The sequence below is a fragment of the Aotus nancymaae genome, unplaced genomic scaffold, assembly GCF_030222135.1.
Source record: "Aotus nancymaae isolate 86718 unplaced genomic scaffold, 86718_ANA_hifiasm-v0.15.2.pri h1tg000008l, whole genome shotgun sequence".
Taxonomy (NCBI): Eukaryota; Metazoa; Chordata; class Mammalia; order Primates; family Aotidae; genus Aotus; species Aotus nancymaae.
The window spans coordinates 24,969,040-24,986,826 of NW_026988419.1; the positions used below are offsets into that span (position 1 = coordinate 24,969,040).

A 17,787-nucleotide genomic window follows, 5' to 3' on the forward strand; every position below is an offset into this window, starting at 1 on the left:
GATACTAGAAAACTTTGCTTAAAAGACTATTTTTGTCCAGGTCGTAAAAATGAAATAAGGGATCTAAGCCAGACACAGTGGCTCACACCTGTAATCCCAGCACTTTGGGAGGCCATAGCAGGAGGACTGCTTGAGGACAAGGGTTCAGGAACAACCTGGCCAACATACTGAGACCCTGTCTCTATAAAAATATAAACATATATACAATAAAATTTTAAAAAAGAAATCTAACAGAGACATGAGTTTCAAGGAAAAACATTTTCAATAGAATAAATAAACCAACACAAACGGAAACAACATATTTTCCACAGGCAAATTAAGGAGGAAAATACTATTAAGGTTTTTATTGTGAAGCCCTGAAGAGTGCCCTCCACAGAATTTCAAAAGCAAATAGAAAATGGGCTTACGTACAGTATAATATATGGGAGTAAAAACTATGAAAGAATTCTTATAAGAAAAGTTAGAGCCGGGCACAGTGGCTCAGGCCTGTAATCCCAGCACATCGGGAGACCAAGGTGGATAAATCACCTGAGGTCATGAGTCCGAAAGCAGCCTGCCAACACAGTGAAACCCCATCTCTACTAAAATTAGCCAGACGTGGTGGCAGGCGATTGTAATCCCAGCTACTCGGGAGGCTGCAGTGGGAGAATCGCTTGAACCCGGGAGGCGGAGGTTGCAGTGAGTTGAAATCGCACCACTGCACTCCAGCCTGGGCAACAAGAGCAAAACTCCGTCTCAGAAAAAAAAAAAGGATAGATAATATGAAATATTCTTGGGAAGATAAACAATGTTGATACTTCTAAATAAATATTTTTTGAAAGTGCGGTCCTGCCCAAATATAAGCTTGCATTTCTACCCTATTTTTCTATAACAATGTCTTGAGTGATTCTACAACATTTTAGGTATTAAAAAACGAGATAAAATAATTAAACCTTACTAATAACATGTGGTTTAATAATTCTACCTAAAATTTTCTAATATTAGAACACTGAAGTGATACAAAATAAAAAACTTCTAAAAGTTAACTGTATTGTGTTTTTACCATAATCACTACCAAAATGGCCTTTTACTTTTTCATTTTAAGACTACTATTATATACTACTCAGTTTTATTAAATTACGAATTCAGGCCAGGTAAGATGGTGCACACCTGTAATCCCAACACTTTGGGAGGCCAAGGCAGGCAGATTGCTTGAGCACAGGAGTTTGAGACCAGCCTGGGCAACATGACAAGATCTCACATCTACAAAAAATACAAAAACTAGCCAGGCATGGCAGCATGCACCTGTAGTCCAAGCTACTTAGGAGGCTGAGGTGGGAGGATTGCTTGAGCCCAGGAGGTTGAGGCAGCAGTAAGCTGTGATTGCACCACCACACTCCAACCTGGGTGACACGAGTGAGACTCCGTCTCAAAACAAACAAACAAAAAAAATTACACATGTAAAAATCAAAATTTCACTTGTATTACTAATTTCCAACACAATTTAACAAATGAAACCTATTAAAACTCTAAAGAAAAATATAGCCACTTTAATCAGCACCCCCTACCCTCTACCCCAAAAAAGTAAACTACAATCCAGGATAAATCAAAGTGCTAGGACATACTACTCTCAGCTGACCAAAGTAGAACTGCAGCTCAGAAGTGAAATTACAGCCGAGCATGGTGGCTCACACCTTGTAATCTCAGCACTTTGGGAGGCCGAGGCTGGCAGATGACTTGAGGTCAGAAGTTCAAGACCAGCCTGACCAACATGGCAAAACCCCGTCTCTACTAAAAATACAAAATTTAGCTGGGTGCACACTTGTAATCCCAGCTACTGAGGCTGAGGCAGGAGAATTGCTTGAACCCAGGAGGTGGAGGTCACAGTGAGTCAAGATCACGCCACTGCACTCCAACCTGGGTGACAGAGCGAGACTCCGTCTCCAAAAAAAAGAAAAAAGAAGTGAAATTACTCCCTACGGAAAGACTTTCGATTTACAACAACAAAGACTTCATTTGTTTCTTACACTATAAAGGAAATCTCCCCTACCCAGTCAGCTATTAGAACTAGAACTGTCAAATCAATAAATAGAGCCAAACCTGATCAGAAAAGTTTTCATTCCATGAACAACTTTCATCATCAAGAGCCTATTAAGCACATGCCTGTATGGTGTGATGGGAATACAAAGACTGATGAGATACAGCCCTGCATCAAAAAACTCATAGTCCACCGGAGGCAACACACATATAATCAAAAAGCTTCATAACAGATGCAGATACTATTACTATTACCATCAATAACAATAGTTTACTGTTCATTGATCCCTTTCCATGTGCTAGACATTTTTCTAGGTATTTACATTTATTTAAGGTCACAATGTATAATTGTGCCTGGCATACATTATCCCAGGGGTCCCCAACCCCAGGGCCATGTACCGCTCCCCATCCATAGCCTGTTAGGAACCCAGCCGCACAGCAGGAGGTGAGTGGCAAGCAAGCAGCGCAAAAGCCATACACAAGCGAGCATTACCTCCTGAGCTCTACCTCCTGTCAGATCAGCAGTGGCATTAGATTCTTATAGAAGCGTGAACACTATCATGAACAGCATGTGTGTGGGATCCCAGTTGCACATTCCTTAAGAGAATCTAATGCCTGATGATCTAAGGTAGAATAGTTTCATCCCAGAATTATCCCCTGTCCCCTACACCAGTCCATGGAAAAACTGTCTTCCACAAAACTGGTCCCTGGTGCCAAAAAGGTTCAGGACCGCTATATTATCCCATTTGTGATGATTAACCTTATGTGTCAACTTGGCTAGATTAGTTGTTTGGTCTAGCTGAGATGCTATGAAGGTATTTTTTTGGATATGATTAATATTTACAATCAGCTGACTTTAAGTAAAGCAGATTGTCCTCTAGAATGTGAGTGGGTCTCATCTAATCAGTTGAAGGCCTTAAGAACAAAGACTACAGTTTTCAGAAGAAAAAGAAATTCTGTTTCAACACTGTGAGACAGAAATCCTGTAGGAGTTTCCAGCCTACTGGTCTGCCCTGAGAATTTCAGACTTGCCAGTCCTCAAAATCATTTGACCAACTGTTAAACACAAACTTCTCTATATAAATGTGTGTGTGTGTGTGTGTGTGTGTGTGTGTGTGTGTGTGTGTGTGTCCTACTGGTTCTGTTTCTCTGGAAAATGCTGATACATATTTTGGTACCAAGAATGGTTTTAGAGCAACGGAATCTTAAGGACAAGTTTTCTGAATTGGTTCTTAGATTTCTGGAATGGGTTCTCTATGCTGATGAGATTTAAAGGCACTAATGACTCTGTTTCCAGTAGTAAAGAGAACATTGACAGTCCACTGTGTAATGTGGCAACAAAGACATGTAAAATATCACCTATAGATACTCCATCAAATGTTAACACTTACAAAAGGCAAAGTTCTGGGTGACCATGTATTTAATACCTTAGAACAGTTTTGTCAAGCTAACAAATACAATGACATAGGCTGGTTCCTCCTAATTGCATTAAGACAAAAGCGAAAAATGAAATGGATTACCTTAGGGATTCAAATTCCCGGCTCAAGAACTGTATAAATTATCTGAAAGTTTCTATGTCTTCCTTGAAAGAAAGCCTTACCTCTTGCAGCTTCAGTGCTAACAGTGCTAAAAATCAAAATGCCATTCTCATCCTGCAAGTGGCTGAATTAAAACACAAACTGAATCACCAACCTGAAGTTTGTCTGCTATTAAAGTGAGGGCACTGATTGGGAAGAAGCAGAAATATACAGGAAGATCCTGATGAAGCTGGGGATATTAAACACCAAAATTCTGAATCTTCTTTGCCAGCAGAAGCAGTCTTTCCACCTCATTTGAGAAGATTAACCTTGCTTTGACCAGATATTCTGTAATAACCTCCCCTGAGTTAGCTGCCTCACAAGACCCTGCTAATTTTACTCAGATCTACTTCTACTACTCCTCTTTGCTGCCAGACCTAAAAAGAAACTCATATCACAGCAGGCCCTGAAAGGTGAGATACAAAGTGTGACCCATGAGAAGGTGCACTACCTCTAGAAGAACTACATGATTTTTCCAATTTATACAGATAGAAACCCAGGAAATACATATGGGAGTGGATAATGAAGGTATGGGATAACAGTGCAAAGAACATAAAGTTGGATCAAGTTGAATTTACTGATATGGGCCCACTAAGCAGATTCTATATTTATCGTTGCAGCTCAAGGGGCTAAAAGGGTCTCCAACAGTGTGTTTAGATGACTGGCTGAAACACACACCAAAAGGTGGCTTACACTAAATGGGGTTGAAATGTCAGGAATGCCCTAGTACACTATAGAGGAAGGCATCCAAAGGCTAGGGGAGACTGAAACTTTAAAAGTAGTTTTACCAGGTAAGACTTGCTGACTCACTCAAGAAGGATACGCCTTTCAACCACGACTACGAGAAATAAATTTGTGAGGGGAGGCCCAGCAACCTTAAAAAGCTTTGTCGTTGCTCTTTGTAGATCAGAAATTACAGCAGGAACTACCGCTACTGGGTCAGGAAAACTAAATGCAACAGGGATCACTGGATCCCAGAGTGGCAGGGGCCAACCGGTAGCACTTTAATCACCAAAGACAAGGTGGGCATGGTTACTGTAAAGGACAACAGAATCAAAGCAGTAATCAGAATAGCCTGACTCAGAGACCTACGGCATTGGCTGGTTGATCATAATGTCTCCACAAGTGACACAGATGAGCTGTCAACAAAATTCTTACTTGATTTGTATAAGGGAAACAACTCTACATCAAGTAGCTATAAGTCTAACTTGAATCCAATAGTCATATGACCCCTCAATCAATTCCCAGACTTGAGCCATTTATAGATGACCCAAAACTCCTTGAATAAAGAGGGGACTGGTAGAACCCCACTACACTGAGGAAGAACCCCACTACACTGCCAGAAATGTATTCTGTTAATCTTTCTACTAGTCATTCCCAAAGAGACCTATGCTTTTACTAAGGCGATCAGACATTGAGGAGAAGGAAATGAATGATCAGATTTTTCAGGGGTTATTAGATACTCACTCTCAACTGACAGTCATTCCAAAATATCACTCTGGTCTGTCTGTCAGAGTAGGGGCTTACAGATGTCAGGTGATCAGTGGAGCTTTAGCTCAGGTCCATCTCATTGTGAGTTTAGTGAGTCTCCAGACTCACTTGATGGTTATTTCCCCAGTTCTAGAATATAGAGTTAGAATAGAAAACTAACAGAATCCCTACATTTGTTCCCTGACTGTATTATGGTACTTCTGCCTCCAGAACTCTGAGACATACATTTCTGTTGTTCTAAGCCACTCAGCCTGTGGTACTTTTGTTATGGCAACCCTAGGAAACTAACATACCAACCACAGACAGGTTTTATCCTGAGGGTAATGGGAGCTCTGAAGGAGTATTATGCAAGGAAATATCTTGACATGACCAAATTAGCATTTTACAGGTAGGGAGAAACTAAAGGAAAGAAGTCTTTTAAAAACTGTAATCTTGGTTACTGTAGCCTTAGAGTACAATTTGAAGTTAGGAAATGTGATGCCTCCTGCCTTGTTCTTTTTGCTTAAGATTATTTTGGCTACTCAGCCTCTTTTTTGGTTGTATGTGAATTTTAGAATAGTTTTTTCCAATTTTGTGAAAAAAACATTAGTAGTTTCATAGGAATAGGCTACAGTAACAAAAACAGCATGGTACTGGTACAAAAACAGGCACGTAAGCCAATGGAACAAAACAAAGAACCCAGAAATAAAACCACACACTTTACAGCCATTTGATCGTCAACAAAGTCAACAAAAATAAACAACAAGGAAAGGACTCCCTATTCAATAAATGGCACTGGGATAGCTGGCTAGCCATATGCAGAAGAATGAAACTGGCCCCTATGTCTCATCATATACAAAAATTAATTCAAGATGGATTAAAGGTTTAAATGTAAGACCTCAAACTATGAAAGTCCTAGAAGAAAACCTATGAAGCACAATTCTGGGCATCAGCCTTGAGAAACAATTTATGACTAAGTCCTCAAAAGCAACTGCAACAAAAACAAAAATTGACCAATGGGACCTAATTAAACTAAAGTGCTTCTGCATAGCAAAAGAAACTATCAACAGACTAAACAAACAAGCCACAGGAGAAAATATTTGCAAACTATGCATCTGACAAAGATCTAATATCTAGAATATATAAGGAACGTAATTCAACAAGCAGAAAACAACCCCATTAAAAACTAAGCAAAAGACATGAACACACTTCTCAAAAAAATATCTACAAGTGGCCAACAAACATGAGAAAATGCTCCACATCACTAATCATTAGCAAATCAAATCCACAATAAGATACCATCTTACACCAGTCAGAATGGCTATTACTAAAAAGTCAAAAAATGAATGTTGGCAAAGCTGCAGAGTAAAAAGAATGCTTATACACTGCTGACAGGAATGTAAGTTAATTCACCACTGTGAAAGGCAGCTGAAGATTTCTCAAAGAGCTTAAAACAGAACTACTACATTTGATTCAGGAATCCCACTACTTGGTGTATATCCAAAGGAAAATAAATCATTCTACCAAAAAGACACATGCACTCCTATGTTCATCGTAGCACTTTTCATAAAAGCAAAGACAGAATCAACCTAGGTGCCACCAATGGTGGAAAGGATTAAAAAAATGTGGCATATATACACCATGGAATACTATGCAGCCACAAAAAAGAACAAAATTATGTCCTTTGCAGCAACATGGATGCTGCTGGAGGCCATTATTCTGAGTAAATTAACACAGAACAGAAAACCAAACACTGCATGTTCTTGCTTATAAGTGGGAACTAAACGCTGAGTACATAAAGATGGTAACAATAGACAAGGGGACTACTAGAGCCAGAAGGGAAGGAGAGGAGCAAGGTTTGAAAAACTATTAGATATCATGCTCACTACTTGGGTGACAGGATCAATCATAGGCAAAATCTCAGCATCACTAGATATACCCATGTAACAAATACGAATCTAAAATCAAAGTTGAAATATTACCAAAAAAAAAAAAAAACACAATTTTCAAACAAAAAAGCTGTTATAAAAGCTAATGGGATTCTGGGTGACAGATAATGGGATTCTGAACTCTGTAGTAGTTTGAGTAGAAAATATGAGTAGACAGAAAGATCTTCACAATAACAAAAATAACATGAGAGAGATGTTAGGGGTGTTCTTTTTCAGATAATTTCTGCCTACCTTCCACTCTCAAATCAATGTATAAATCAACACACCATTGTTCACTTTTTTCTGTTTCAACAAACAACTTAATTTTCTGTATTGCTGAAATTTGACTATGTTCCTTATGGAAGAATCTGAGTAAGACACAATTCACCACCAAAGCACAGTGTCATGTAAGTCAAGGAAGATCTGTACTTTGTAAAATGAAAACTCTCACAGTGATTCAAATTAGTAATCTACTCTAACCATCTTGTCTAATAAGTTTTAATGTTCCTATAGTTTTTTGCTAGCATCTACATTTTTACTCTAGTTATTTATCATCAGTCCCATCTACTGTATTATTCAATAGTAAAGTTCTTAAAAGCAAAGCTATGTCTCCCTCACCTTTGTGTCCCCATGTCTTACACATAAAGCTCAAAATGAAAATTGGCTTAATACTACCCTGTATTATAAGTGTTTTACAGTTATGACCTTTAAAAATTGTAAACTGGCAATAAAATGCATTTACCTGTATAGCCCATAAATTTTCCAGGGATTTCTTGATTACAGCAACGACTGCAGAAAATCTGCCCACATAGTCGGCAATGGTGTCTGCGCCTAAAGGTTGTAAATTTCTCACTACAGTCATAGCACTCTTTACATTGGCTATCTGGCATCCAGTATTGTTTCAGGTCACTATCCTATAACAATAAAAATGTGTGAAGGCTTCTTGAAAATACTGATTATTAATATGCAATGGCAAATGAAATCCTCAAAGGTTTCTTTTGCAGAAAATAACAAGCTAATTCAAAAATTCATATGGGAATACAAAAGGTCAAAATAACCAAGACAATCTTGAAGAACAAAATTGAAGGAGTTATATTACCAGCCATCAAGACTTATTCTAATGCTACAATAACTTTAGACAGGGTACTGGTACAAGAATAGAAAAAAATAAAGGTATGGAACAGAAAAGAGAGCCCTGACATACCCTCACACACATATGGACTTATGATGAAATTTATAATGCAATCAGTGAAAGACGGTCTTTTCAAAACGATGGTACTATATCCAACTGGACATCCATGAGGAAAAATGAAAGCCTGACCCCTATACTTGATAGAAATAATAAAGCTTCTTGAAGAAACCATAGGAGAATATCTACTGCCCTGAACTAGATAAATACTTCTTAAACAGAACACAAAATGCACTAAGCATAAAGGGAAGAAAACTGATAAATTAGACTACAATAAAATTAAGAACTATGTATAAAAATAGGGTGCTCACACCTGGAGGAAGTGCTACTTAAACTTTCTTTAAAGTGGCTTTATGCCATCTTCAGTAGGTATGGCATGATCCCCATAAGTGCTTCATAAGTAATCTTCCAAAGCCTCTAGACAGTACCTGGCTTTTCCCCTCCATGATTTCCTTGAGGCGTTTTAATACTGTGCTGAGGCTTCGAAGCTGAACAGCTGTACGAGGGTCATGACCTCCAAAGGTAGGTTCTGCTTTCCTTCTTGTGTCTGAGTTGGATTAAAAAAAAGCAACCTTGTTAATAGTCCCTAGTATCTATAAACAACAAGGTATATATGTGATGGAAACTATCTCTTATTGTTAGCATATATTATGTTCTCCCATCCAGGTCTATGAATTGAGAGTTAAAACGAGTCTTTATAAGGGTAAGAAGCTACTGAAAGTATTTCTTATCATGTAAAATGCTGTTTTACAAGCAAGTAAAGGCTGCCTAAGACAAGCACTGTCTGAGACCACTGATGGTTTTCAGGCCTGGAATGGGAACATCACTTAAATGGTCCAAAATTCATTAATGACTTCTTAAGCTCTTTGGTCCAACCTATAATAAATGCCTGCTAGAAATTTAGCAGAAGAAAAAGCAGTCAGGGAGGGTTAACTTAGCTTGGTCCCTAAAGTCAAACAGATAAGCAATAGGATCAAACAGTTCAGTTCTGTTTGCAGACCACATATCCCAAGTCTCATGCAGAAAGTGATCAGAAAAATGTTTAATAGTCCAGCCTTCAAAGATTCTGACAGACCTCACAACATCCAGAACGGTAATTTGCCATGATAAAACTTGACCAATGGTCCAAGCAGATTAAAACTGCCAGAAAAATTGCTAAAATTCCAAACCTATCCCTCCCTGTCACTTCCCCAACCCTGCAGCTCCAAATTGGAAAGGATCATTTATACCTGACATGGCAATACTGAAGCCAAATCTATCACTAATAAGCCCAAATTCTAGACTTGTGGCCAAAATAGGTTATGCCCACCAAAGTTGTCACCTATTATTTCCTTAACTTAGACCAAAATTACAACCAAAGTTTCTGCCTATCTCTGGCAGTTACAAACCTAAGGATGAAGCAAAGATGTTTTGACAAAAAGGATGAACATCCTATTAGCTTAAATCCTTCAACCTATAACCTAAGGCAAAGTAAGGTGGAAAACACCCCACTCTGAATCCTCCTCAAACTCACCATTTACTAGATTTGTTATAGGTGTCATTTTGGCTGGGTAGGGAAAAAAAGAATTACAAAGAAATGAGAGGTTGGGATCTAAAGTTTACTAAGAATTTCCCAAGATAATGTAATCACTGAAGTAACGATCAAAACTGTACCTACTTTAGAAAACTCTGGAAACTTTCATCTTCTATAAAGTCATATCTTAGTTTCAGCACATACCTCAGAGGTGTTGCTACTGTAAGTATTAGAATAACTAAACTTTTCTTGCATCTCAAAAAAGAAAAGCAACTCTCCATGATCTACAAGTTGAAAAAGGAGATGGATGAAGCTACTGGAAACATAACAGCTGTGCTCCCGTGCAACAGGCAACAATAGTGTGTGAAGTCCCTTGCATTTAGCCAATTAGCAATATAAGAAAGTATTAATAGCATCATCCACTGAAAAAGGATGAACGAGACCCTTCTTGGAACCAAGAGAAACAGAGATGTTGACTGAAGATGAAAGAAACCCAAAGAGAAAATCTGGTCTAGCTCTATGCCCTTAGGCAAATAGCCTTGGCTACTTCTCTTGCAAAATGAACATTAGAAAATTAAATAACTTTCCTAAGGTCTGAAAGCTAGTAAACTGTAGATTTACAAGCCTTTTTAGTAGGAAAAATAACTTGATTGGCCAAACACCACCAGGCTTCTGAAGCCCAAATGCCTTCTAAGTAGAATCAAATAATAAGACAACTGAAAAAGACAATAAGGAAACTAGATATTAAAGGCTCAACCTGGAGATATTAAAGTTCAAGTTGGATCATAACACCAATGGCAAGGTTTTCCAATTTGTAACTTCTAAAAGATTACATTCTAGTCCAACTTGATTTTAGAAATTAAAAAAAAAAAAAAAAAAAAACCCACGCGCTGTCTTTGAGCCCCCGCAGGGGGTCAATCTGCAGCGCCAGAGCACGTGCTTGAGCATAACTGAGGCCGCCTGCTCCCGCCCCCCCGCCCGCGGCCCTTTTAACCGCGAGCTACAATAAATAACCTGGCTGCCAGGCTGGGCAGTTTTCCAGGTGTTTGCCACGACAGGCCTCATCCCGTAATACCAAGGCTGGAATGGCGTGTTAGGGGAGTAGTGGCTGATGGAGATACGCAGACTCCGCTGCGTAGTGAGTGCCCCTCTGTGCTCCCACACGTTCCCCAGCCCAGCCCTCCGAGTGCATGGTGCGTGCTGTGCCTATGTCGTTAGTCCCAAGCTGTCGTGTCTGCCATCCGACATGCAGGGTTAGTTGAAGGTTGCGTGGAATGGCGTCTGCAGGGCCACTATGTACTTGAAATAAACAGATTCGGTGTGGGGTCAAAAAAAAAAAAAAAAACCTATACTCAATTCAGCGTGGGATTTAGTCAAAAGAGTTCCCTCAACAAAAAATATTGTTGCTGTAGGTTAGGCACAAGTGCTAAGGAGAGTTTACTGAAGTTAAAGGTTAAAATAGAGATTATCTGTAATAAAAGGACAACTCCTTTCTTTCCCACGCCCCATCTTCTGATTCTTCCCTCCAAATGGCTGATGTAACCCAGGCTGAGGCTCATTGCCCTAGAAAACCTGTGCAGGTGATACAGCCAGCTCTGTGCCAGTCTTTGGGTAGAAACTCTTCTTTTGCTTGGTTTCTCTTTGTTCTGGCTGACTGAATCTCAACTCACAATAAAGTATCCTTCTGCCAACCACCATTACCTGGGGGAAGATCAACCAGACCAGACGGGATCTGGTGTTCAGGGGCATCTAGTCCCCAGTGCTGCATCCCTTCCCCTCTATCATGCCACCTTCCACTTCCTTTCTTCTGTCACCTTGACTTGGACAAACCACTCCACCAAGTTTAAAAATCTGACAGAAATAAAACATAAACCACCTCTCTTTATCTAATCTCTCAATTCTGACAACAATCCCCAGCCCATACTCATCAGAAGAGCATGAAAGTGAAGGAAATGACTGTGTAGTAGACCAGAATGGAAAACAGACAGATGAGAGGAGCTCAGCTTATTCAGCCACACTGACGGTTTGCACCCCAACAAGGACAGAAGGCCAAGAGCAAGTGGCAGCCCACTAATGGAGGTGACAGAGTTCTGCAGCCAGAGGCATGCATATCACATTTCACTAGCATCCCAAGAACAGATGCAGAATTCATTCACAAAGTAGAAACTAACCTGTATTCTCCTGGGGATGCTGCAAACTGTTCTCTGCTGAAACCCAAGCAAGTAATTAATCAAAAAATAGTCAAGAGATATGTGCCTTGCCTAAATTAAATTTTAAAGACTCATTTAAGAATTTTTCCAGGTGTCAACAAATTCTTTCACTTCCTAGGTAACAGTTTTATTTACTCTGAACAGTATCTGACTATTCCAAATAGTAGGAAAGTTAAGTCCTGCTATAAACAACCTAGGAAATGACTATAAACAACCTTTTCCAATGACTGTGGAAAAATATAGTATATAGAAGGGAATAAAATAAGAACACTGTTTACCTAATACTGAAGAGCGCCGCTGGAGTTCCTCATTAAGCTGTTTTTTGTAAGGTGTGGGTGACCTAACAGACTGTGTCCTTGAAGGGAGCTGAGGGCTGGTCCAACTTCCACTCAAAGGCTGCTGTTCTCCCTGGACTCCTTCTGCTCTTTCTGTAGCAAGGGAACACTTGGCATTACTTGAAAAACTAAGACTGACAGTTCAGCAATGAGAAGGAAGTAGATGACATTTTCAGGCAACAATGTATTAATGTATTATATGTATAATTTAAAAAAATTTTTTTCCGTTTTCATCAATTTAATTTTAAATACAAATAGGTTCTCCCTATGTTGCCCAGACTGGTGTTGAACTCTTGGCCTCAAGTGATCCCCCCACCTCGGCTTCCCAAAGTGCTGAAATTACAGGCATAAGCCACTGTGTGCCCAGCCTAGATTTTAAAAAAAGAAAATTCAAAGGGGGCAAAATTACAGGTCAATAATCACACCTGTGGTATATATGATCTTCTCTTTGTTTTACTTTCATTAGAAATTTTTTGAGCATACTGACAGAAACAAAATGCAAGCTTCACATAAAGGCAGTGATTTTTTTTTCGGTCTGTTTATGGGATAGATCCCTTACACTATTAAAACAGTTCCTAGCACAAAGGAGGTACTCAATAAGCATCTGCTAAATAAATAAAAATGTTATTGTCTTATGACAACTCAGTGTAATGTGGTATCATAAATGGGATTTTGGAACACAAAAAGAACAACTGGTAAAAGCTCAAGAAATCTAAATAAAGTATGTAATTTAGTTAATAATCTAAAAATAATAGTTCGTTAATTGTAACAAATGTACCAGACTAATATAAAATGTTTATAATAAGGAAAACTGGGTATGGGTGTATATGGAAATCTACCTTCCCAATTTTTCTGTAAATCTAAAACTGGTCTAAAAAATAGTTTATTTTTAAAAATATCATTGTCTTCAAAATGTACTAAAGGGTTTTTATAGCACTTTAAATATGATCATAAATAAAATTTAGTTAATATTATTAAAGGTTCTACTGGCCAGGTGCAGTGGCTCACGCCTGTAATCCCAGCACTTTGAGAGGCCAAGGCAGGCAGATCATCTGAGGTCAGGAGTTCAAGAACAGCCTGACCAACACGGAGAAACCCTGTCTCTTCTAAAAATACAAAATTAGCCAGGCATGGTGACACATGCCTGTAATCCTAGCTACTTGGGAGGCTGAGGAAAGAGAATCCCTGGAACCCAGGAGGCAGATGTTGTGGTGAGCCAAGATCGTGCCATCGCACTCCATCCTGGGCAACAAGAGTGAAACTCTGTCTCAAAAACAGTAATAAAATAAAATAAAATATTCTACCAAGTTAATTAAAACTATTAACCTCCCCAAGTTCTTTACAACAAGAATTACTTTCTAACATACTTCAAGTAACACAGACAAACCAAAGACAAAATATATGGGCCATGTTTTTTAAATTCTTATTCCAGGTAAAAGACATATTACTTAAAAATAGCTCATTTTAAAAGTATCTTTTCATTTGATGTCATGACATGTACACCTTAATCTAATATTTTAAGTCAGCAAGAGGCCTACTGACAGCTTCCAATTTTTGAAAAATATAAACCTTTCCTTCCATGTACTGCTCCTTTTAGTTTCATTGCTTTATATTTTAGCTATTAATCCCCAAAAGAACAAAGTCCATTCTATGAAATAAGTTGAAGTATATTAAGAAAAAAAGAATACTGATTTATCTATTAAAAGAAACCTTCTTTTAACATTTAGTTTTTAATTCAGACCTTTAGTTACCAATAATTAATGATATTACAGTAAAAGTTCTAGCTTTCTCTTTAGCAGTAAACCCTGGTAACCTATAATTAAAGCTATCAGCTTGTTAATATTTCACTTTCTTACAGACCCAACATTAAAGAGTACTAACCACTATATGATCATGGTGAGCTACTGAAAACAAAGGAGTATTTCAAAGAATCAAACTTCTTATCCTTAATAAGTCTTACCTTTGTTAAAACGAAAGAGATTTACAAAAGAACTATAAGCTGATTTAAAAGGGGGCTCATCTTGATCAGGAGTCAAAGGTTTAAAGTGTGTGAGATGAGAAGGACTAGTGGGAGATCGAGGCAAATCATTAGCAGAGTCCAGTGTTGGGGACGTCTTATCATCTGTGGCCATTTCATGAGTCTGAAAAACACAAGAAACAAGCAAATATATAAGTTCCTCAGGAAGCTCAAAAGTTGATTCCAAACAGCATCCAAATATCTAGAAAATCCTATTCTGTGAAAATTCAGATCTATGAAAACAAACCGTAAATAAATCTAGCTTTATATATTTCAAAGGACTGAACACACTGCTGTCTAAATCATGAGTCTCAATCACCTAAAACTATGATCTGATAGCCAACTTAATTTTAAACATTACTATTCAAATTATAGAAAATATTTAAATTAATAAAAATTTGGAGGTAAAGCACTAATGTGAGCAGGCAGAAAGAAAAATAAGCATTTTCACATCATTTCCATTGCTTTCATTTTAAGATGTTTTAGAAGAAAGGATATAGAACGGCTTTTTAAAGTTACAGGGGGAAGGCTAGTTATACAGCACACAGAAATCCTTCAGTCTTGTTTTATTTATTTCAACTTTTTTTTTATTTTTGAGATGGCGTCTTGCTCTGTCACCCAGGCTGGAGTGCAGTGGCGTGATCCTGACTCACTGCAACCTGCACCTCCCAGGTTCAAACAATCCTCCTGCCTCAGCTTCCTAAGTATCTGGGACTATAGGCATGCATCACCACGCCCAGCTAATTTTTTGTATTTTCAGTAGAGATGGGGTTTGGCCAGGCTGGTCTTGAACTCCTCCACCTCAAGTGATCCACCCACCTCAGCCTCCCAAAGTGCTGAGATTACAGGTGTGAGCCACCATGCCTGGCCTCAACTTTTAGATTTTAAAAAATAATATAAAAATAATTATATTTCTAAGACAAGGACATGAAAATCATCCTCTAACGACATTTCTACAAAACTTTTACCTGAAGCTATGCTTCATGACCTATGACGACTATTCAAATCAACAAGTTGTTTCCCCACTATATTTGCTCCTGGACAAATGAACCTGGTTTTTCCTCCCTTTAAGCCTCAATTCATATAGACATTAATGCAGATCTTCTTAAAGGGCTTTTTTTCTAAATAACCAAAAATCGTATTTCAACCAAAAATCGTATTTCAACCAAAGCAGTAAAGCTAACCACATCACCAGATGGAAGTTACAGAAAAGTAGTATTTTCTGCCATATTTATTTATATTTCAAAGAGAAGAACCATGGATAACTCTAATTATTAAAACAGTGTCCCAGACACAGATCCCAAAGTAGATGGGTGCCCCCATCCACACACTGTCCTTTGGCCAACAGACATCATGCTTCGCAAGAAGGATATTCTTTCTGGGGAGGAAGCACCAGGGCCCTCCCTCTCCAAAACTGCTGCCAAGCCAGCAGCAGCAGGGGTCTCTCCAGCCAAGATCAAAGCTAAGCCAGCTATTCCCCCAAACCCCTGAGAAAACCCAGGAACCCCTAATCAATCTCTCCAAAGTGGTGATCAAGTTTAACAAGGACCAGCTGGAGGAGCTCAAGGAGACCGTTAAGCTGTTTGGCAGAGTGGGGGATGGTAAGATCCTGTACAGCCAGTTTGGGGACATGATGGGGGCCCAGGGCCAGAACCCCACCAATGCCAAGGTGCTCAAGGTCCTGGGGAACCCCAAGAGCGACGGGCTGAAGTCCCAGCATGTGGACTTCAAGACTTTCCTGCCCATGCTCCAAGCAGCAGTCAAGAACCGGAACCAGGGCACATATGAGGACTACTTGGAGGGGCTTCACGTGTTTGACAAGGAGGAGAAGAGCAAAGTTAGGAGAGCAGAGCTCAGACAAGTCCTTACCACCCTGGGAGAGAAGATAGCTGAGGAGGAGATGGAGATTGTTCTGGCAGGACATGATGTCAGCAATGGCTGCATCAACTACGAGGCCTTCCTGAAACATCCTAAGCATGCTGAGCTCTGCCGATCCTTAGGGCCCAGACACTGGCCCCCACAGGCAGAAGCATGTTCTGGCCACCAGAAGGCCACCTATTGTTTCAAAATAAAGACAAGGTTCCTCCCTTGGAAAAAACAATATATATACTATAGTAAACAATATATATACTATAGTTTATAATCTAGTCTCCACTTTACAAAGAGGACATTACACTCTTGGTAAAATGCTTTTCACATTCAAAATCATATCTACCATCTCATTTTATTCTTAACAGTCCTGGAAAGCACACACAGCTGGCTTTATTACTACATTTTACCTTTGAGGCAACCAAGGTACACTGAACCTAAAACAACTTTCTTGGGGGTCATACAGATAGAACTGTCACTATACCGCAAGTCTTACCCCAAAAGTATTCCTCAAATCAAAATTACTTTTGTAGCTCTTCACACTTTACTTTTAGCCTATCTGCATTCTCTAACTACTCAAGACATTGTGAGATCAATAATTTAATTAATAAATTAATTAAATCAGAAAAACCACTGACTTAAACAGAATTTTGGCAATAAATGTTTATTGGGGGGGAGAGAAAAGAAAAAGAGGAAGAGGAAGGGGAAGGAAAGAGGAAGGAAAAAAAAGAAGGGGAAGAAAGGTTTCTAATATCTTCTATTGAGAAGAATAATCAACAATCCTTCTGCAGTGTCATGACAATTGGGCAAAAAGTGTTGAGAAGCAAGCTGATGATTGATCAAGTATACACTTAAAAAAAAAGTTTGTGGTTTTTTGTTGCTGTTATTGTTGTTTTAAAGAGGCCGGGCAATATGGTCTCATGCCTGTAATCCCGGCACTTTGGGAGGCTGAGATGGGAGATGGCTTGAGGCCAGGAGTTGGAGACCTCATCTCTATTTTATTAAAAATAAAAAAAAAAGAAAGAAAAAGAAGAAGAAAAAAAGAGCACTGGAGAGAAAGGATAATGTAATGGTCGTTAACAACAACCTCTGGAAAACGGCCTACATTCTACTTTGACACAAGTAATGTCAGAAGCAGAGATGGCATTCTGCCTAAAGAGTCTTAGAATTACTTCTAAAGGTTATCTACACAAAAATTATACTTGGCTTTGGAAATATGAAGATAAAAATTCCCAGGAAAACACTCAGCAAGTGTAGTCTCTGAAATACAAATCCAATCATATAGTTAATCCTAATAATTACATAATGACACCAGGGCCCTGAAAAAATTATAACTCTTCACTCTTCAGCAGCTTAACAACTCTTTAAAATATAAACTAAGACTGTTTCCTAACTGAGAGGTAATCGGTCCTATTAACCTACCTATCCAATGCCAACTGATATCACCAATTCTTTACCCTTTCTTTCTGTTTTTTGTTTTTTGTTTTTTGTTTTTTAAGACGGAGTTTTGCTCTTATTGGCTGCTGGCGCGATCTCGGCTCACCACAACCTCCGCCTCCTGGATTCAAGCAACTCTCCTGCCTCAGCCTCCCAAGTAGCTGGGACTACAGGCGTGTGCCACCACGCCCACCTAATTTTTGCATTTTTAGTAGAGACGGGGTTT

At 38.9% G+C, this 17,787-nt stretch overlaps 1 protein-coding gene and 1 non-coding gene across 18 annotated transcripts in view; one reads left to right on the plus strand and one right to left on the minus strand.

The window, feature by feature from the left end:
- The window catches only part of PIKFYVE (phosphoinositide kinase, FYVE-type zinc finger containing), a 222,236-nt gene that overhangs the window by 71,704 nt on the left and 132,745 nt on the right, over window positions 1-17,787 (minus strand). For 6 of the 17 annotated variants that reach the window (XM_064373093.1, XM_012446207.3, XM_012446214.3 and 3 more), the window contains 5 exons: window positions 14,199-14,379; window positions 12,182-12,331; window positions 11,865-11,900; window positions 8,609-8,727; window positions 7,734-7,905 (listed from right to left, as the gene is read on the minus strand). The exons of 1 other annotated variant lie outside the window; for it this stretch is intronic. In XM_064373093.1, the coding sequence (XP_064229163.1) occupies window positions 7,734-7,905; window positions 8,609-8,727; window positions 11,865-11,900; window positions 12,182-12,331; window positions 14,199-14,370 (649 nt within the window). In that variant the 5' untranslated portion in view covers window positions 14,371-14,379. Of the gene's footprint in view, window positions 1-7,733; window positions 7,906-8,608; window positions 8,728-11,864; window positions 11,901-12,181; window positions 12,332-14,198; window positions 14,380-16,124; window positions 16,147-17,787 lie in introns of those variants that run through there. 10 more of the 17 variants (XM_012446213.3, XM_012446208.3, XM_064373097.1 and 7 more) reach the window with 9 other exon arrangements.
- On the plus strand, window positions 10,581-10,701 carry LOC135273746 (small nucleolar RNA SNORA76). Its single transcript, XR_010341556.1, has one exon. It is a non-coding gene; the product is annotated as a small nucleolar RNA SNORA76 (small nucleolar RNA).